Source organism: Melospiza georgiana, chromosome 7 (genome assembly GCF_028018845.1).
Source record: "Melospiza georgiana isolate bMelGeo1 chromosome 7, bMelGeo1.pri, whole genome shotgun sequence".
Classification (NCBI taxonomy): Eukaryota; Metazoa; Chordata; class Aves; order Passeriformes; family Passerellidae; genus Melospiza; species Melospiza georgiana.
The window spans coordinates 25,335,627-25,357,041 of record NC_080436.1 but is presented as its reverse complement, the minus strand read 5'-3'; the positions used below and the strand labels follow the sequence as shown (position 1 = coordinate 25,357,041).

The 21,415-nt window shown below is 54.4% G+C and overlaps 2 protein-coding genes across 7 annotated transcripts in view; both read right to left on the bottom strand.

Annotated features, from left to right (window-relative positions):
* Positions 1–8,371, bottom strand: part of CFAP65 (cilia and flagella associated protein 65) — a 31,110-nt gene extending 22,739 nt beyond the window's left edge. For 5 of the 6 annotated variants that reach the window (XM_058027870.1, XM_058027869.1, XM_058027871.1 and 2 more), the window contains exons 1-9: positions 8,236–8,371; positions 7,789–7,943; positions 7,007–7,109; positions 5,407–5,573; positions 4,131–4,330; positions 3,345–3,475; positions 2,026–2,248; positions 1,443–1,708; positions 4–204 (exon numbers count right to left, since the gene is read on the bottom strand). In XM_058027870.1, the coding sequence (XP_057883853.1) occupies positions 4–204; positions 1,443–1,708; positions 2,026–2,248; positions 3,345–3,475; positions 4,131–4,330; positions 5,407–5,573; positions 7,007–7,109; positions 7,789–7,943; positions 8,236–8,304 (1,515 nt within the window). In that variant the 5' untranslated portion in view covers positions 8,305–8,371. Of the gene's footprint in view, positions 1–3; positions 205–1,442; positions 1,709–2,025; positions 2,249–3,344; positions 3,476–4,130; positions 4,331–5,406; positions 5,574–7,006; positions 7,110–7,788; positions 7,944–8,235 lie in introns of those variants that run through there. The other variant, XM_058027872.1, reaches the window with a different exon arrangement.
* Positions 8,372–12,796: 4,425 nt separating this feature from the next.
* On the bottom strand, positions 12,797–21,043 carry LOC131085864 (motor neuron and pancreas homeobox protein 1-like). The gene is made up of 3 exons (XM_058028381.1): positions 20,608–21,043; positions 13,609–13,769; positions 12,797–13,105 (listed from the first exon to the last, which is right to left on the bottom strand). Exons 1-3 carry the CDS (start codon positions 21,041–21,043, stop codon positions 12,797–12,799), a joined length of 906 nt encoding a protein of 301 aa, XP_057884364.1.
* Between the last annotated feature and the right edge of the window lie 372 nt (positions 21,044–21,415).

The window sequence follows — 21,415 nt, the reverse complement described above, 5'->3', positions numbered from 1 at the left end:
TACCTCAGGGGGCAGCATGAGGGCTCCCTTTTCATCCATCTGCAACTTCTCACTCTTCAGCATTTCACTCAGGATATCAGGGGGGTAGAAGGTCAGTCCCCTCACCATGTTGGTTCGGTACCAGGAGAGGTGTCTTTTCTGAAGGATGGGTGGCTTAGCTGTGTCAGAATGGCAGGTACCAATAAAATCCACATACTGGGGTTCCTGGGAAAACACAAGACAGGATAATAAGAAGTAAACTGTCCTGTGATTGCTTTGAGAGTTTCACCATACCAGTATCACTTACAAAACCATGCTGGGAAAGGCTTAGCATCTACAGTTTTCGGCTGCCATTAACTTTATGTCTCAATGTCAGACAATAACTTTCTTGAAACTGGAGTTAAAATTAAAGGCAATCAGTGCACAGCCATGCAGCTAAAGTTAGGAGAGAGACCTGAACAGACAAGAGCCACAGAGGATGCACCTCATGGCACTTATAAGCCCTTTGTAATGTAAAGCAGGCATTACTGACTGTCCACATCCTATTGCTGATAGGAACCTGCACCATGGAGATTCTGCTTAACAAGAGTCCAGGTCCTGCACCTGGGTCGCAATAACCCCAGGCAGCATTACAAGCTTGGAGCAGAGTGGTTGGAAAGCTGCTCATCAGAAAAGCACCTGTGGGTGATGGCTGACAACAGCTGAACATGAGCCAGTGTGTGCCTGGGTGGCCAACAAGGTCAAGGGCATCCTGGCTTGTATCAAAAACAGTGTGGCAAGCAGGACCAGGGCAGTGAATGTTCCCCTGTACTCAGCAATTGTGAGACTGTGTCTTGACTATTATGTTCAGTTTTGCACCCCTCAGTACAAGAACAACAATGAGGAGCTGAAGCATGTCCAGAGAAGGGCAATGAAGCTGGTGAGGGGTCTGGACCACAAGTCTTATGAGGAATGGCAGAGGGAGTTGGGGCTGTTTAGCCTGGAAAAAAAAAAGGCTTAGGGGGAATTTTGTTGCTCTCTACAACTACCTGAAAGGAGGGTGAAGCTATGTGAGGGCTGGTCTCTTCTCCCAGGTAAGAAGTGATAGAACAAGAGGAAATTACCTCAAGTGGAGTTGGGGCAGTGGTTAGATTGGATAATGCGAAAAATTTGTTCACCAAAATGGTTGTCACCCCAGGCTGCCCAGGGATGTAGTTGAATCATCATGCCTGCAGGTATTTAAAAGACATGCAGATGTGGCACTTGGGGACATGGTTAGTGGTGGACTTGGCAGTGCTGGGTTAATGGTTGGACTCAATGATCTTAGAGGTCTTTTCCAATCTTGACGAGTCTATGATAGCTATCAATGAAAATACAGTGGGAAGAGATTTGCAGAGACTACTGAGACAGGCCAGTCCTCTTGGGCGGCAGTGAAGATGCATCTAAAGTACCACAGCAATGAAACCACCCTTTGCCTCCCATACCTGGTGGTGGACGAGGCACGCGACTCTGCGGTGGTAGATTATGGGGTGGGTAGGTCGGAAGGTCACCTTCAGTGTCAGAGTTGTTGCGCCCTCCAAGACTCCGCTGGGGCGATCCAAGGAGAAGACACTCCCCTTGCAATCAATATCAAACTGATAATAGGCCGGGACATCGGACCTGTTGCTGATTTTCAGTGTCCGCATCAAACTTTCTCCAAGATTGACCCAGTCAAAGCTCACAGAATGCTGGTGCAGGGACACGGAAGGACCTAGCACAACACGCAAGATAAGATCCTGGACCTGTCATAGCTGTTTCTTCCAACATGTCACAAGACACTGCTGCACTTAACTGATATTCCCAAACAGATTAAACTCTTCAGCAAACCTTCTGGTCCTAGCAAACAGTTGGACATTCACTTAAAACAGTCAAGCAAGTATAAATCCCAAATGGTACACCAGGAACAGCCAGATCCCAGCAGGAGTTTAGTCTGTGACTTCAGGCTATGATAACTTCAAGCCCTTCTGCAAGCACTAACCTTTTCCCTCCAGAGAAGCTGACAGGGAGAAACAGGAAAGGCTTTGGTACCTGTACATGAGCCAACCACTTTCAGAACAGTCTTCAAGTTGCATCCAGCAGATGTGATCGTGAAATAGTCAGTGCTGTGCTCTCCTACTACTTGGGGCTGAAACCGTATGCACAAGAGCAGCTTCCCTTTGGCAGGGACAACATCACCGGACGCATTACAGGAGAAAACATAACCATAAAGCAGAGGGTTTTCTGCTCGTTCTATTATACATGGTGCATCAACCTACAAGTAGAAAAGAAACAGGTTAACAAAGGAGCCAACATGAGCCAGGATGGCTCTGAATAAAGGACACTAATCAGGTAAGAACTGCTGTTTTCAACAGTGCTGAACACCACCAAGAACACCAAGGCCGCCACAGAACCACTGTGCAGCAAACCTCTGCCATTTTGTTCTGATGGAGAACGGGTGGCAACTCAAGCAACTCAAGGAATTCAAGCAACTCAAGCTCCCTCAACATTGTCAGAAATCAGCAGGCTGCAGCAAAACTCCCTGTGATCTCTGGGGTTGGAGTGCCCCTCCTGGTAGGTGGAAAGATGGCTCAAGGTGTCCCTAGGGGCAAAAATAGCATAAATGACTGCTGTGACCAGGGGAACATGCAGGCAGGTAACTTATTTCCCTCTATCCACAGTTCCACCTTGTTTATGGGTCTTCTTTTCCCAAGAAAACAAAGCTGGTGCTCTGACACCGTACTCAAGACCCTTTTAAAAAATGTCCTGATGCTTGCCTGGCAATGCTGAGCACCCCTGCAGTGCGGATAATAACAGTACAAAAATGAGTGTGTCTTTTCTACTCCCAAGCTGCAGGGCCTGTGGAGGAGTCAGCACTGCTGTCATCTATGTCAGCAGTCTCTGAGTACATCCATCACTTCAGAGGCTGGGAAGGGCTGAGCTGGCACAGGTAACAAGGTGCTCAAATCCATTTGACTTTTTGAACAATTCACTGGGCTACATTCCACGGAGGGCAGTGGAAGATCCATCAGTTGCCTGGGACACACACGCAGCAATTTGAGACTGACACAAGTGCCACACAGGATTGATGGACTTGTCCAGGGTGGGCAGGAGAGCTGCAGGGTGCAAAGGACACGGTGATGTGGACCAAGCACAGAAGGGAAGCAGGGGGAAACTGCAAAAGCACTGTGGCTGGGAGGTAAGGGTGAATGGCATGGCTGGTAGGGGAAGGCTCATCACCTCTGCTTCATTCACACTCACACTTAGGTTATTTTTGCAGCTTTAAAGGGAGATAGACAAGATCACATATCCCAGGGAAATGTGTAAGCTTGCCAGCTTCTCACAAGAAGTCAATCTCCCTCTCCCCATACCACAGACACGTTGAAGATTTCCACAGACTTCTCCACAGTTGTCCCCACTGGAACTGATCCAAAATGCAGGACATCTTGAAACTTTCCAGGCTTCTTTCCTGTCACGCTCACCCACAGGCAGGGGTATTTGGCTGTTAAAGAGAATAGTATACTGGATTAGGAAAGACAGGTGGAACCTCTACTCTTGAATATTCAACACTTGACAAGGTCTGAAGAACCTCAGATAACTCTGAAGTTAGACCTACCTTCAAAGTTGGCCCTGTTTTGAACGAAGTAAACTCCCTTCTTGCCCTAATTTACTTGGAATCACATTTTTTTGCTTGTCAGTGGCCATACAAGTCACTTCGGGCATGGACTTGCTAATGAAATCATTGCTTATTTTAGCTTGCATCCAGAAAGGTTTAGAAATTTCCCTCTGCTTCTCTGTCTAGCAGGGACAGACAGGAGACGCTGAGTGCAGACAAAGCCAGGAGTTTGTGGAGGCTTTTTTTCAGTGAATTCCTCTAATTTCTTCCCCTGTGTCAACTCAAACAGGCCTTAGAAATGCTGTTTTGGCCAAAACATGCCACAGGGCATATTGGACCCTCTGTCCCTTCAGATAACACTTCCAAATTGGCAAAAGTACACTAGAGAATTCCACAGGCCACTTTCAAACTGTGAGCTTTGCTTGTTCATCACTGGGTTGAGCCAAATGTGGCAGAGCCCTCCATGTATCCCTGTGGAATGCTATTCCAGAGTTAGGGGCGATACACATTTCTTTGAGTGTTTAATGCAAGAAAGACTCACCCAGGGCTTTTAGCATGATTGTCCTCTTTTGTTTCTCTTCACCTCCAAACCAGCACGTTGCTGTTGCATAATGCACCCCAGCCACCTCGGGCTTGAAGACCACCTTGACCAAGCACTTAGCACCCGGCTTCAGTGAGCCACTCTCAGGACTCATGAAGAAAGGACTTGATGTCTCCCAGTCAAAGACGCAAAAAACATCACTAGGAAATGGAGATATATATTTAGCAGATCAATGGATCACTTGCTGCCTGTGCATGCATAGGATGCGCCTTTCCCAATAGGTTGTTGTTAGGATGTGAAGCAACCAGTGCTGAATGGAAGAATCCCAAATGCAGCTGGACAAACATGTGATGCTGTGAAGAAATTTGTCTCTAGTCTCTGCTCTGCTCACACTTTAAAGAATCTTAGTTATTACAGCTAAGAACTTTATTAATGACCATTAGGTAGCAAGCAAATCAGTTCCACATATAAATATTTGCTTTTCTTGTATCTAAATTTGCAGCTACTTAATTTAAATGACTATTTTTTCCTCTGTAATATGCTCAGGTGAGAAAAGAGGATTGAGCCATTTCCCTAATACCTTATTCAATTTTCCAGAACCCCCTTTGCTTGTTTGATTTCTGCAAAGAACATGATATGCCATCAGCTTTTTCTATTTTATTGATCTAAGCTGTGTGCTGCTTACCATCCTTATCCTCCAACATACTGGGCCTATCACTGGTAGCAAATTATTTCTCCAAGTGGAGACTGAAACACTTGAAATGGTTGGAATCACTTGGTTGGAAGTACACCTCCTCTTTGCCTGAGAACTTCACTGCATCCCTTTCTACAGTACAGTCCTTCCTCATTAAAATAGGACAAACCTTGGTAACTGGGAGCATCCTTGCTCCTAAGTGACTAAAATGTTTCCAGCTGGTAGTTCATCTCTCCCTGTTCATGCTGGGCAGGTTGCCTTTGGTTAAACAGAAGCCCAGGCCTCTTCAGTGAATCTGGGATGTCCTGTGCTTGTCCCCACCTAGTTCCTGTGCATGAATGGTTCTCAGCATGTGCTGGCAACAAACAGATGTGAGATACCAAGATGTGCCCACAATGACCTGTACTACCATTCTGCTGCCCTTTCTGCCAGCACCTTAGGGAAGGCAGAGTTGCCTGTTGTTAAGGCAGCCAACAGAACTAATAACCACTGGAAATGAGCTGCATTCACTGGAGAGTCCAAGAAAGTGGCAAAACACCTGAGAAAACAGAAGGAGTGTCTGCTTAGGCACCTCTCACTCACCCAACATTGCAGATAGGAAGCGCTGCCTCCGTAGCACTGTAGGTAGCACAGACAGGCAACTGGACAGCAGCTGGGATGGACAGACAGCAGCGTGGAAGCAGAGCATGCAGGCTAACAGAGAACTCACCCTCAGCTTTCATAAAGAGGATACTGTCTTCATAGTCCCTCTGCACAGAAAAGCAAAGGGAGACAGCAGTTAGATGGATTCCACCTCGCAGGTGCTGCAGCTCCGCCCATGAATACCTGTCACCCTCACCACTGCAAGTCTGCAAGTGCTGGGGAAAAAAATGTTGGCAACAGAGGCACCAGTGGAGGCCTCTGTGCAGGACAGAGAGCATATGAATCACTCAGAAAGGGCAGGCAGTGTGGAAGGTACTCAGGCATGCTCCTCTGTCAGGGAACACACAAATACTCCCATGAAGAGCAGTTGAAGGTCACATTAGTTTCACCCGGTTTGTTTCAAGGCAGATGGACTTCTTTCACTATTTTCAATTCAGCTGAACTGAAGCATGTACAGCTTTTTTTTGAGCTCCATGAGCACAGAAGTATCAATCTCTGATTAAATGCTTTGTCAGCTAGAGATCCAAGCAGGTAACACAAGTTAAAGATGCAGCATTGACAGCACTCTGTAGAAACAGCCTCAGGACATCTGCTGACAAGCCAAGATAGAAGGAATTGAAACATATCTATTTTATATGCTTCACATTTGTCACCCTCTTGAGTAACACTTATACAGGTAAGGAGAGACCTTGGACACTGCAGCACACACAGTCCTTGCTCTCTCTAAGAAAGGCAGCCTCCCGTTTAAGCGATTGATATGCTGCAGACAAACTGTTCACTGAAAATGGAACAAGGCCAGCAGCTTATTTCATAAAGGGAACACTGAACAGTCATCAGAAAATCATGATACTAAGAGAGCAGGGTACTGGGAATCTGTCCAATGACCATGCTCTATGGCTAGGACAGAGATACACATCAAAGACACACAGCTATCAACAAGAGCCAGAGATCAACACCCAGAGCCAAGATAGACACTACAAACAACCTGAAAAATAAGAAAAGGGTCTGGATAAAAAGAACAATTGCTGTTTAAAATAAAGCTTACAGAAACACCCTCCATCCAAAAGAAGGGCGGCCCCTGACATAGCCCTTAGAAAACAGGTAGCCCTTGAATGTAGAGGGTTTGGAATCTCCTGTGGGAAGGCAGAAAGTGAGCCCCTCAGCCCAAGGTTCTGCACTAAAACCACCCAAATGTGCTCCCTTGGGATCAAACCGGTGGGGACGGTTTAAGCACTTTATCTTACTGAGTTGAAAGGCAGAAGTAGTACATGAAAAACTGGGAATAATACTTTTTGTGAGGATTCCTCTCATAACTACTGGAAACTCTGCAGAGAAGTCAGGGATTAGGACTCCCTCAGGTAATGAAGATGTGGAGAGATCAGGAAGGCCATTCTGCCCACTCCTTCTATGCTGGAATTCCCCCAAGGACTCATTCATTCAAGTGAGAACAAATCAGAAAGGACAAGAGAGGCAGAAGCCCACTGCTGTCCCCCAGAGTGCAGCCTGAGCACCGAGGGCAGTTGTGATGGTGCTGCTTTACCTTTTCACTGGGCCGGAAAACCACAGGCAGGCTCACAGACATGCCGGGGTTCAGAGTGATGGGCTGCGGGAAAACGGTGAGGAAGGACGGCGTGGAAGGAGCTCTAGGCAACAAAACCAGAACAAGAGATTTTGTCTGAGAGTGGGCAGCTTCAGTGAGCAGAAAAGAGAATAAATAACCAACATCTCCAGACCCCACAATTTTAAAGCACTTTACATGCTGGACCCCAGGGGTACTTTGGCAGCAAAACAGTAGAGAGGGACAGAACGCCGGTGTCCTGAAAACCTATTCCCATCTCGAAGCACCCACCCCTTCCTTGAACAATGTTTTATGTTTTCAGGACATGCAGTATGAGCACACCACATAGGGCAGACACATTTGAGTTTCAGAGCAGGGAGGGTCACAGGGACTGCTGGAATGGCTCAGCATGCAGAGGGACTCCGGGAGCAATGGTTTTAGGTCGCACTAGTGACTGGCTGGCATACATCCACAATTAAAATCTCACTAGACTGGAAATGCCTCACAGACAGAAGTATCAGCAAAACAGAATTTAAAACAAGGCATTTCATTTAACAGACTTCTGCCAGGAACAAGGCCCGTGTTTCTGAATTAGCAGGTTTCTGTCCTGCTACGTAAGGGTGCACCCATTGTCTCCTGCACAGCACTCAAGGGGAGAGAGGGAAGGTGAATCTGAGAAAAGGTGCAGATGTGACTGATACAGCAGGAGTGAGGATGCAGAGAGAGCGTGAGGAGTACAAAGGACAAACAAACTTCCCACGCACCTGTAACTGAGCTTCTGGGCTTTCCTGTGAACATTTTTCAAGGTCAGGTGTTTGATCACCTCTTTTCCAAGTTTCCAGTCATGCCAACTGAGTGTTTCAGGGACCTCAATGCCCCAGAATATGGCTTTCTTCTTCTTTGCCTCTCTTGGAGACACCTTAGGGAGTAGCAGTTTGGGAGGAAGGGAGGAGAAATCACTTAAACAGCCCTTTCTCTACGCTAAGGGGTTCTGACTCTGGCAGCGGATGAGAGGAGCCACCCCGCGGCAAAACTGCAGGAGTCTCCAAAAGCCCTGCTACGGGCTCCAGAGAGGACACCTCCTGGCCACAGCCCAAACAGCAGAGGGAGCAGATACTAAAAAGTGTGATGAAAGGCGTTTTCATGTTTCTCCTCTCCCAGCCTGCCAGACAACCCACCCAAGTCAGTAGCACTCTTTGCTCCTCGCTCACCTTCCTGTCATAGCCACTCTTCCAAAAACAGTCAGAGTTTTGGGGCTCATCATGCAGCTCAGCAAGCATCTGAGAAACAAGAGGGAAAAGTCCTCACACGCGCTGCTCCTGCGGCCACAAACCCTTTGCTGCCAAAAGCCGGGCACTCCCAGCGACCCACGGCCCTGCTCAGGCTGCTGGGGGCGCTGAGCCCCCTCCCTGCCGGGAGCAGCGCCCGCCGTGTCCCAGCCCCGCTGTGTCCCCAGCCCCGCTGTGTCCCCAGCCCCGCTGTGTCCCCAGCCCCGTTGTGTTCCCAGCCCCCGCTGTATCCCCAGCCCCGTTGTGTCCCCAGCCCCCGTTGTGTCCCCAGCCCCATTGTGTTCCCAGCCCCTCTGTATCCCCAGCCCCCGCCGTGTCCCCAGCCCCGCTGTGTCCCCAGCCCCGTTGTGTTCCCAGCCCCTCTGTATCCCCAGCCCCCGCCGTGTCCCCAGCCCCGTTGTGTCCCCAGCCCCCGTTGTGTTCCCAGCCCCGTTGTGTCCCCAGCCCCCGCCGTGTCCCCAGCCCCGTTGTGTCCCCAGCCCCGTTGTGTTCCCAGCCCCGTTGTGTCCCCAGCCCCCGTTGTGTTCCCAGCCCCCGTTGTGTTCCCAGCCCCCGTTGTGTCCCCAGCCCCCGCTCTGTCCCCAGCCCCGCTGTGTCCCCAGCCCCCGCTGTGTCCCCAGCCCCCTCTGTGTCCCCAGCCCCCGTTGTGTCCCCAGCCCCGTTGTGTCCCCAGCCCCCGCTCTGTCCCCAGCCCCGCTGTGTCCCCAGCCCCGCTCTGTCCCCAGCCCCGTTGTATCCCCAGCCCCCGTTGTATCCCCAGCCCCCGCTGTATCCCCAGCCTCCGCCGTATCCCCAGCCCCGCTTTGTCCCCAGCCCCCGCTGTGTCCCCAGCCCCGCTGTGTCCCCGGTGCAGCCCTCTCCAGAGCGCACGGCTGTCCCCATGTGGGTCACAGCCCAGCCCCTGCGGAGGGGCTCTCCCTGGCGCTGGGCAGCACAGCCCTGCCCACTACCGGCCCACAGAGCACCGTACAGCACGGCTGTGCCCTGCGGCCTGGCCTGGCCGCCCCGAGCCCCGTGTGGATGAGTGTGGCGGGACCCCGCTCCCCACAGCGAGCGCCCGCCCAGCTCCCTGGGGCACGGCCATCTCCAGCATGACCCGGCTGCCCCCGGAGCGGAGCAGAAGCCCGAGCCCCGAGTCACCACCGCCCCCGGGCCCGGCCGGCTCCCTCGATCCCAGCCCGGCTCCCTAGAGCACCGGGAGCCCGGGGCACCTCGCTGCCGGTGCCGGTGCCGGTGGCGGCCGCTCAGCGCCGTGCGGGCCGGCCCGCGTTGCCATGGAGACCGGACGCGGCTGCAGCGGCTCCCGGAGCGACGACGGCGGCCGGCTCGGGTCAATCCGCGCGGGCAGCGGCGGCCGCCAGGGGGCGGCGGAGGGACGCGCAGGGAGGCGGAGATGGAACGGGAGCGGGGCAGGGAGAAGGCGCGGGCTGAGCCCGGCGGGGTCCGGAGAGCACCGAGCTCTCCGCACCCCTCCGGGAAGGAGGCCGTGAGGGGTTCTCAGGGGTGCAGGGAGGAGACAGACATCAGGGACAGATGGGACGTTCAGGGGCACGGAGATGGAGGAGGGCGGGGGAAGGAGGGAGGGATGCAGGGGTGCGGGAGAGAGCGTGCGGCGAGGGGTGTTGAGGATTTTTGCTGGTGCTGAGCCAACAAAGAGGGGCCGTGAAGTCCGTGGATGGGTCGGATGGATGAGTGTGGGAATTGCTGGGTGGCAAAGGGTCACAGGTGCATCAGGCTGGAGGGTGCTCTTATAGGGATGGAGTGACACCTTAATGGGGCCAGGTCACCCTAAGCTCCTTGGAGCGTTGGTGACACAGGTAACAAGTTGTTATCATTGCCAAAAGTAGTTACGGGGTCAAGACCAGCAAAGGCACAGAGGATGGAGAGCCCTGACTGTGTGAGCCCATCAGGTGTCATTCTCATGGGGCACCACCACCACCATCCTAGGGACAGTCCTACATCTTCCCAGTGCCCTGCATGACCCTCAGGGAGACAGGACCTTCATTTTTCCGGTGGAGAGAGACAGATAGTGCCTCCAGGGTGCGCAGGCAGCTCTGGTGGAGAGCGGGGCTGGCCGCATCAAACCGCACAGGGAGGGTGCCCGGCAGAGGCAGGAAGGAGATGCAGCTTTAATGGCATTTGTCAGTGTTTACAAATGAGTCATCCAGCTAAGCAGCCCGGCTGTAAATCAGCACTCTAACTCTTCCAGCATCACTTGTGTCCCCTCCTTTGTCCCCCTAGCTCTGGACGAGTGCCTGGCTCCTCCAGAAACAAGCTCATAAATAACAGCAACAAAACAAACCCTCCTGCAGCCACGGTGGGCCTGAGTGCAGCAGGCGCGAGATGAACGCCTCCCATCCATCACTTTAACGATTGTACTCTGCAAATTAAACCTGTCACGGCCCATCAAGGTGAATGTTTTAAGCCTGTGACATGCCTTCAGCTCCCCTCCTCCTCCCTGGCACTTCTGTTGCTTTCCTTCTTGCCTTTTCCTCTCTGCCTCTACCATCCCCGTCCCCCCTTTCAGCCCTGCTCCAGTGTGTAGTACTCCCTGTGGTCTGCTGCTGAGCCAGGCTGCACATCAGGGGATTGATAGATGTCTTTGGCCCTGATGCTCATGCAGCCACGGGCTGGCAGGTGCCAGCATTTCTGTGCCCAGTCCTGCGTTTGTGCTGGGAGCTGGCACAGCTCTCCTGGAGCAATGGGTCTCTCCTCCTCTGTTGTCTCGACACGGCAATGGCAGGGAATTGGGTACCATCCTTTCATGCTTCCCCTTCCCTTCCTCCTTTCCTTGTATTTCTTCCCCCTACACCACATTTATTTCTCTCTTGCCCCACATTACACACCCATGGCAGGCTCCTGGCACCTGCTGCTGCCCCAGCTCACACCTCCCCCCTTGGAGCAAGGGCTGCAGCCTCCCAGAACCAGAGATCCCCACGGGGCAATTCCAGGCATCTGGAGACCTGCGAGTCTTGAGAGGGACTGCCAGGGGAGAGGGAACCTGGGCAGTGAGGATGCCATGTGCCCGGGGGAAACTGCTGAGCTGCCAGCAGCCACTGTGGGTCACTGTCCCCCCGCACAGGACCGTCATCCATCAGTCCGTCCGTCCGTCCGTCTCCACGCTCCTCTCTCCTGTCACCTGCTTCCCCTGCCCACCCCTCTGTCCCCCTGCCCAGGGTGCGGCCCCCAGACACCGACGGGCTTTTCCCAGCCCTGCGATGTGTGACACCAACGCTTACCTGTCCCTTTGTCACCGACTGACTGCCAGAGACGGCCAGGATTCCACAGGGGCTGCTGTGCTTCAGCGATTCCCACCCCAGCACAAGTCCCGGGGCAGACAGCCCTCCCTGCACGCTCAGCAGAGCCGGGGAGGGGACAGGACAGCAGGGTGTGGGACAGAGGGACATCACGGTCTGTCTGGGAAGGGTCACCCCGCCCGGCCCAGCCCGCTCCACCCCTGCAGCTCCCGGCGCAGTGCAGTGCTGAAGCAGCGCAGCCCCTCTGCCTCCACGGCCATCTCAGCTCCCCAAGGGGAGAGCCACAAAGGCACAGGAAGCACGGGAGATCTTCCAGGACCCTCCAGCATCCTGTGAGGACACGGGCAGCCTGCTGACTTACAGGGAGTCAGGGCTCAACCCCAGTGTTTCCAGGGAAGTGGAACAGGGTCTCAGTCACCATCCTCCTGCCACGGGTTGATTTCAGCCCAGTCAGAGTGAGCAACATCCCAAGAGCTCAATGAAACAAGCCCAGAGAAGAACCTAGAGAGGTTAAGCATCACCAGGGGGCAAGGGGAGCTCACCACAGCACTGAGCCTTCACAGCCTGAGCACTTTCCTGCCTCCCTTTCCCCACGTTTATTTGGGACAATGCCACGCCAATGCAAGCAGGCCAATTGCAGCATGGAAAACAGCATCAGCTTTGCTTCCCAGGACAGTTTTCCCTGCAAAGCACAGACCCTACCAGGGATGTACTGGTGCAGGAGGAGGCAAGGCAGGCTGGCATGCAACCTGGGCATCCTTGCCAGCTCTTCATGCCACCAAGGGGAAGGACAAGCTGGCACCACACTGCATGTGCTGCTCCAGGCGTTGTCATATCTGTAGGGAAGTGGCAGTGCAGTCAAAGAAGGGTCTGGGTCTCCCTCTTGCAGCTGTGCCAGCAGCCTGCCAGCTGTCCAGGTCTGCTCTCCCCACCTTTTCCCCAGAGACTTGGTAGGACAGCACAGGAGCAGGACAGGGGATTTTCCTGTCCCCTAAGGAAAAGCACAGGCATCCAGATAACAGCTTTATAGGGGAGGGATCTGGGGACTCCTCCAGATACACACAGAGGAATAATTACAAGTTAAATAGGATCCAAACACACATAAGTTAAAGGGTGGCAGGTGCCCTGCGGCCCCCTGCTCCTTCCAGGCACAGTCTGTGTCTGCCAGCAAAGAGAACCCCCACAACACAGCCTGGCCCCTCTCCCCAGCTGGCTCCATTCGCCTTTCACAACACAGAGCCAATCTTCCTCTCTGTGGCGCCCATCTCGTCCTCCTCCTCTTCCTCGCCCCCCGAGCAAGATGAGTCCTGGCCATAGCTCAGCTCGGCGGCGCTGCAGTGCAGGAAGCCCGAGTCAGGGCTGTGCCCCATGAACTCGGGGCTTTTGGCAGCTTGTCCCTGGGGCTCGCCGGGCAGCAGCTTCTCACAGGTTTTGCTGAGCCCTCGTTGCTTCTCAGGCTCCACCTGAGCCCCCTGCTCCTTGGCCTTGCGGCTCCGCTTCCACTTCATGCGGCGGTTCTGGAACCAGATCTTCACCTGCCAAGGGAAAGCCCCAGGGGAGAGGATGTACCCTGCTGCATCCTGTCCCCACTCACCCCCTCACCTTCCCTGCAGGGAGGGTTCCCCCAAAACCTCTTCATTGTGGGGCATCCCATGGTGGTGCTACAGGTATGTACAAAGAGGATGAGGTTGTCACAGGGATAGGAATAATGGGGGCTGCTGCCTTTCCTCCCATCCAGCCAAGGATATGCACAGAGACATTTTCATATTAGCCCCACAAAAAGATCCCTCCCACAGCATGCTGAAGGATGGGAAGGCTCTGAAATCCAAGTTGGGGGTGCCAGGTGAAAAGAGGAGCAGTATATCTGGGATGCCCTTCACCTGGAGCCCACCAGGCAGGTGTCTGCAAGAGATGCTCTGAAGGGGCACTGATGGGAGCAGTGGGGTGTGGGACTGATGCCATTAGCACTGCCCATGACCCTGCCTTGCCCCCATGGCAGCTCCATGGTGCTATGCTCCATCCCCCCAGGGCAAGGTACCTGTGTCTCAGTGAGCATCAGCGACGTGGCCACCTCAAAACGCTTGGGTCTGGACAGGTACTTGTTGAGCTTGAACTGGTTCTCCAGCTCCAGGAGCTGCTGGCTGGTGAATGCTGTGCGGGGCCGACGGCACTTCCCCATCAAACCAGACTGCGGGGCAGCTGTAGAGCAGACAGCGGGTGGGGGTCAGGGGACAGCACACTGGTAGGGGGACAAACCCTCAGCAAACCCAGGATGAGGAGGAAGGTGAATGTCTCCATCATCTCCCACCCCAATAATGGCTTTATTGCCTGATAGGAACCAGCGAGATACGTTATCAGGCCTCGGTGTACAACTGGGATCAGTGCTGAGACTGAAATTAATTCTCTTTTTTTATTGCTGGGCCGCACAGGTGGCAGCTCAACGGCCAGGGGCTGTGCTGGGGCTGCCCTGAGCGCCGCTATCTCGCCTGCAGCCCTTGAAGGCAGAGCGGCGCTGAACCAGGAGGCAGCAGAACAAAGGCACCTTTGAGAGTCCAGCACGGGGTGGCTGCCGCTCTCTGTTTGATCCTCGCTTATCTCCTCTCCACTGCCTTTATTGTCCCCCTGGGGTTCAGCTTTTACTGCTTCTCCCAGCACCATGGTGGCAATCCCAGGGGTTTGCAGCTGGGAATGAAGGGCTGGAGCAGCAGGGAGGGGCGTGGGGGAGAATGGCAGGAGGTGGTGGTGGGCACTAATGCAGAAGGACCTTGGCACATCCCTGCTGCCACATCTAGGGCAACAAGATCCTGGAGCATCCTGGCCCCAAAAGTGCGCAGTGCTTGGCAAGGGCCACTCCAACTCACCCACTCTGCTGGACATGGGGCACCATTCATGTTATCTCCCCCAGATTCCAGCTTTGATCCCAACCTGCCCATCTCCCGAGGTGTCCCCCGAGCCCTTCACAAACACAGCGATGACGCATGGGGCAGGAATTTATGAAAGAGCTGTTAAGTGATCACAACACAGGTTTGATCCCAAGTACCCGGATTCTGGGTCAAGCAGTTAGAACACAGGCTGGGCTAGGGCTGTGCAAATGCCTCCTGGGAGCAGGACAGACACAACCCCTTCTTCTGCCTGTAGCCCCTCAGTGCCAGGAGAGACAGTCTGTGGGACCCACCTTGCAGCCACTGGCCAGTTAAACAAGGGACTGACCAAACAGAGGCACACTGTGCCAATGATTCTGACACACGATGCATTATTTCGCATAGGAAACATATTCAAGGCTAAAACTGAATGAGAGGTTCAAAAGATTTCCAGTACAAAACAGAGATGAGAGATGTCTCAGCTCTGCAGAGTTCAACAGCCATCTGGGCTCTGACTGGCTGTGGATGCTCGGGCTGTACAAATCCCCCATGGAAACATGGGACCAAACAGGTCTGCAAAAGCTTCCTCTGGCTAAGAAAAGGAGGTATTATGGGAACGAGCATCTGCAGGGATGGGGCAGCCCAAGCTAACATCGTTTGCAGCTCCTCAGGGAGGGAAAGCCCAGAGATGCATCAGAGACAACTGAAGGGGAAATTCATTCTGTCGGTGGGGGTACCTCACAAAGCAGCCCCAGGCAGTGTCCAGCAGCCCAAGGACTCTGGGTCCCAGTGAGCCTCCTTTGCTGACAGAGACAGGAGGGTGGCTGGAGCATCTGGAGCCCCAGAATCCCTCCCTGCAACGAGGCTGCCCTGTGCAGTTTGGCTGCACCAGGTCAGGGAAGGGCCCCTCTGATCAATTCCTCTTTCCGAGCATGGTCTCTAGAGAATGTTTTGGGGAAAGAGAAGAGAAGAGGTTGTGCCCTCTCAGCATCCAAAAATCCAGGAGTTCTGAGCTTTCTGGACCTGGAGGGTCCAGGAGTGAAGAGATATCATATTCCCAGTCTGAATTCCCCACTCCAAAACAGAGAGCCCAGGGCTCAACTCCTAGGGCATTGTGTCCTGGCTCCAGAGAGCACAGAAATCCTTCAGATCAACCTGAAAGGCTCCTCTGTGCCTCCTCTATCAAGGTCATATGTGACCAGACTAAAACCAGATGCAGGAAGAGTAGAGGCACAGAAGTGCCTCACAGAAGAATCTCAATCCTAAAAGCAATGCAAGTTTGATCTGTCCAGCTTCAGAGGAGCCTGGAAGGCAGCCTGCTTTGACAACACCATCTCAAGAGACTAATTTTTCCCCAGGTGAGCTGCTGAGGACTACTTGGTCTAGCAGGGAAAAGAAGAACAGAAAGTTTGTCCAAAAGTCAAATAAACCCAAACAGGATATAGCCCAAAGAACTACCAATCCAGGGGACTGATTTCTGGAGCATGGCCCTGCTGCCAGCCCTGATTTCTCCTTCTCAGTGTTCAATTCCGTTTCAGGGCAGTGTACCCATTACAAATATTGTACAGAGCCCGACTTCCTTGGAAACTCACTCTGCCTCCTGCCCCAATGATGACCAAAAAAACCCCAACAAACAATCCTCAAATCCCTCTGTGCTGCTGTTATACAGTTTGAGCCAGCACCAGTTCAGTGCCCAGCCCACAGAGTGTGGCTGGCCACCTCATCTGTGACCTCCTCTGACAACACACCCTCCAGCAGCTACAATTATCCATCCCCACTGCTCCCCACTGTCACTTGTTCAAGGTTTGGCCTCCACACCACGTTGAGAAAGCCCAAGGCAATACAGCTGACCTTCAGCCACCCACAGCAGCAGGTTTTCATGGACATGAATGATCAACATCTGTGGCATCAGCTCTGCTGTTACCTTTCCCAAAGGGCTCTAGCTCTTTTGTGTGGAGAGAGTATGGCAGAAGAGGATGGCAGAAGAGGATGGCAGATTCTCACTGGGAAAAGAAACAAGGAAGGAGGTAGAAGCTGAGACTGCCAGCATGCTCTGCTGAGACCCATCCCTCCCTGCCCTGTGGCAGGCTGCCACATGGACAAAGAATCCTCCCAAGGGGTGCACAGCAAGCATGCCTCCCAGGGCCTACCTTCTCCACTCACCAAGCTATGAACCCATCCCCATCACCATCAGCATCTCACAAAGTATTACCCTTTGGGAAAGCTCTCCATCTTACCCAGCTCCGACCAGAAGACCAGGGACTGCCCCAGTGTCACACCTTTGCTTGCCAAAGGATTTATTTTCTGCTCAGCCATCTCCATCCAGGATCAGAGCTTGTCTCACCATCCCTTCAGCCTGGCAAGGCTTGGACCCCCTGAAGGGTGCCTGGCATCTGGCTGCAGTATCAGTAAATAAACTGCTTGGCCTGGGGCCAGGAATGCCCTCTGAGTCTGAGGCCAGGAGCTCTGCAAGGCAGCTGCCTCCTGGATAATTAGATAAAGCTTATAAAGAATTGTTGGTTTATTTGATACAGTTCCGCCTACTTGATAACAGGGGTAATCCTAGGTTGATATTAACTCACTTGTTTTTAATTTGGTTTGTTTAACTATAGTTCACTTCACTTTGTGGTCTGGCAGATAAAGGAGAGGAAATTAACACCCTGACTGCTTTAGGTGTTTCTCTGGATGTCAGAGCTGCAAGGGAGGGAGGTAGTCTCAGCATCAGGGTCAGCATCACGGGCTTTTTCTGACCTGCCAGGAGCCCTGGCCATTATCAGTGGGGCAGCATGTGTAAGGGCACTTGCTACCTCTGCAAGCCCCTTGCTTGCTCCACCATTAAACCTCAATTGCTGCATGCAATTTCCCAGCCCGTATTTCCAACCAGACCGCTGTACACCTGGTGAGCCTTCGAAGACATTGCTTTTTGAACAAGTTTGATAAAACTTATCCTGCCTGCTCTCCTGTCCCAGCACAGCCCATCAGCAAGCTCTCTGCCATCATGGGCAGGTTCTGATCTGGGCTCCAGGCCATCAAGTTGTTGGTGATGCAAGGAAGTGGTGTGCCAGCAAAGCCATCTAAGCACTGGGTCCCTCAGAGAGGATCCTTTGCTCCTCCTGAGAGCCCACAGCTGTCTGTCACTGCTCCCCACTTCTACAGCTCTCAGCTGCAGCAGGTCCGTGCACTGGCTCCCACCACTGCACCACATTTCCACACTGACAAACAAGGCAAATAAATCACAGCTCCCAGAAAAACTAATAGGCCTGGCATTCCAGTGCCAAATGCTACCCCTGGGTGCTTCAGGAGGTGCTCAAAGGCCAGGATAGGGATCCAGGCTGGGGATAGCAGAACCTGGGCAGGCAGCATCCCTGTTTCCTGCAGCAAGGGCACGCCTGCTCCTGCAGCCAGGCCTTGCAGAGTGCGCATTGCAGCAGAGGCAGCAGCACCGCGTGCGGCTCTGCACACACAGCCAGGGAGGGAGAGGCGCTCACCCTGCCTCTCAGTGGGCCCAGCACCCAGGCCAGGCCCTGGGGGTGCCAACCATCCCAGACAGCCTCCCTGGCAGCCCCACACACGGGTGATAGCAGGGCAAATGTGTGCAATGAATACCCACAGAGCTTACAGTTCATGGGCTGTCTTGCTGCTTCCCCCTTCCTGACTGTCTCTAGGAGATCAAACCAGACCACACCTGCAAAACATTGCTACACATGCACCCAAAGACGGAATTTACTCCAGAATTTACTCCTGGAATTCCCTTTGAATAAATCCCAAGGGTGATCACCCCCTGGAATGATCCATAATATGTCCTAGAATGCTTTCAGATTCATCTCTTACAGCACCTGCCCACTGCTCCTGGGAGAGTTAAACTTGACAGGCAACAGCAGCCTTGACACTTGTAGTTGGTCACTCTGGAAACTTCAGCCAGGCAGGTCTGTCCATCTGTCTGTCTAGGCTGGGTGGTGGGACAGGGGCTCCCACAAACTAGAGGCAGCCCAGGAGCCCTGTGCCAACAATGGAAGGAAGGCTCCTGCCCAGCCCACCCAACTCCTCAGAGAGGTGAGGAAGGGCTGTGGAGGCAGCAGATCCTAGGCTGGTGCCCTTTGCTGTCCCTGTCCCCAAGCACTGCCACCACACTGGGGCAATCTGAGCCCAGGCACAGGCACAGCCTGCAGCTGGAGCCTGCAGCTGTTGGTACAAGGAGAAGGCATGCTGCAAATGACCTGACTTCAGAGCTTCAGCGAGCCCACAGGGGCAAGGGCTGAAGACACCCTTAAGAACCCTAAGGTTACCAATGGACAGAAATAAGGATGTGAAGATGGATAAGCAGAAGAATTGCTGAAGTACCTGACAAGACACTATGGAGAGAAAGAATCCCCACTGCAAAGGGCTCCCTGGAATTGGGAACAAACACCTTTTAGTAAGGACATGGAATGAGGCAGTGGTCATCCTGATTTAAAAATTTACGGTTTTGGCAGCTTTTCCTGCATCCTTGTTACACTTCAAGGTGTCTACCCTGCTTTGGGATCTCCAGAACCCAAGTAAGTAACACTTGGGCTAGAAACTGCTTTTCTTCCCTCTGAACTTCCATAGGAGCCCCTGCCCAGTGTTTCCCACAAGACCCTTTGACATTCTGGTCCAGCACATTCTGCAGAGCTCCCTTCACAAGTTGTTCTCATGCCAATAATTTGGGATTTTGGTGAGGTTTTGGATACAACCAGCTGAAGATCAAATGCTGCTTTTGAAAGGAATGGGGCTGATGTACAAATATCTCTATGTTATCCCAGCCAGAAGCTGCACTCAGGGCTACAGATCAGATGCTGTGTAGCATTCCCACTGCGGTGAAACACAGCCCTGTATGAAGCTACCAGGATGCTGAGATTCACCAACAGACCCAGACCCTTCAAAGATAGCATGGCCTCTGCAGAGATGCAGGAAGATGCAATAAATAATAAAGACTTCAACTAATCAGGATTGTTTTTTTTTTTTTTGTCTTAGTGACATCTTTGAAGAGCATACATAACCCTAGCACTGAAGGCTTATTCTACAACTCTAGATTCACAGATGGAGCATTCCTAAAGTCTAGGGAAAGCCAGATAAAGGGAGACAGCGTGGGGAAAAAACAGCGTGTTTCCCTTTAACCCGACCAGGAATAGTTTGAGGTAGGAGTAATATATGTTTTTTCCCAAGTAATTCTCTGTAAATTTTTGCACTATTATTTATCCAGCCTTTAAAAATTATTATTATTTTGCAAATGGGCTTCCAGATTTTTAGGAATTTATTTTTTTTTTACATTCAGCTAACAAATCTGGATATTCTGATGGGGCTGTATTAACCAGTCACGCTCGGTTTAATGCCCATCTTTTCGCTGACCAGCACAGAGCAGGATCACAGGTCACACTCGCCAGGAGTGCCAGACCTGCCAGACCCCAACGGGACCAGCGCCTCAAGTCAGCTCTTGTTCCTTCCGTGCCCTGCAGGATCCACGGCAGCAGTGCGGGGTCCGATGCCTGCCCGAGCCCTGGTGGTGCCCACCAGGAGGGACTGGGGCAGGGATGGAGCCGAGCACGCTGTCGGGCCGCCCGGTTCCACTGGCCGCTCATCCCACGAGGCGAGCGGGACCCGGAGCGCCGGCCCTGCACGGAGCCCGATCCGGCCGCGCATGCAGCGGGACTGGGGCGGGTTCGTTCCCAGACACACCGGGAGGGATTTATTCGTTTCCCGGTGCTGTTTTTTGCCGCCGTTTCTCTCTTTTCGTTTCCTTCCCGCCCCGCGGAGCCCGCGTAGGCGCGGTCCGGCTGTGCCGCCGGCGGCGCGGGCAGCGCTCCTCGGGGCTCTGCCGGAACACCGGGCCCGCGTACGGCGAGACTTTGCCCTTCGGATCTGTTCGCCAGGGCCTCGCAGCCCTCGGAGGTCTCCAGCAGCGGGACACTCCACCTCCCCAGCCCTGCCCTGCCGGGACACAGAGCGAGCCGCGCATCGGGGTCAGCCGGAGGGCTCAGGGTCCCTGCGGGCTCCCGACCCGGACCACCGGAGGGCCTCGAAGGGGTGGGGTCGGGAACGCTCGGTGCCGGGCTGTCGGACGGAGCCGCACCTGATGTGCCGGCGGACGCCGCCGGGGCGGAAGGGCCCAGAGCCGCGTTCCGCCCGACGGGAGGGTCGGTGCCCGGTCACTCACTCACCGTTGAAGTCGGAGAGCCTCGGCACCAGCATCCCGGCTCGGATCCAGTGCTCCAGCGGGAAGGAGCCGGCCACGGCCGCCTTCAGGTGCTCGGCGCCGGGCGGCGGCAGGTGCGGGATGCCGGTGTAGGCGAACGCGGGGTGCTGGCCCCCCAGGGTCGGGAGCGGGTACACGGCGGGGGGGTACAGGGCGGGCAGGGCGCCGAGCCCGGGGCCGGAGAGGTGCAGCAAGCCGGGCTTGGGCACGAAGCCGGCCGGGGCGAGGGGCGCGGCGGCCGGGGGCGCCCGCGGTGAGGGGGTGTCGGAGCGCCCGGCGGGGCCGGGGCTCGACGCGGGGCTCCCGGGGCTCAGCCCCGGCGGGGAGGCGCTCCGCGCCGGCTCCTCGGCCAGGAGCGCTTCGATGCGGAAGTTTTGGGACTTCTCCATGGGCTTGTGCATGGCCGTGCCCCGTGAGGAGCCGTCGAGCCCTCCGGCGCCGCGCCGCTCCCCTGCCAGGGCACAGCCCGGCCGGCCAGCCCCGGGCGAGCCCCGGCAGCGGCGGGCATCCACCCGCGGGCCGCGCCGCGCTCAGCGGGGCTGCCCTCGAGGGCAGCCCTCCTCTCCGCTCCGCCTCCCGGCACTCGCTCGCCCGACGGCACCGGGGTGGGTTTTAACCCCCTCTCCACCTACCCCAGCTCCCCATTGGCTCCGCTCCGGCCCCCCGCCCTCCCCAGCGGCCGCCCTCCTCCGGCTTCCGCAGCCGTGGGCAAACGCCAGGCACTGACCGGGGCCACGCTGCCCCTTCCCCAGCCCTTCCACAGCCAGGGGTCC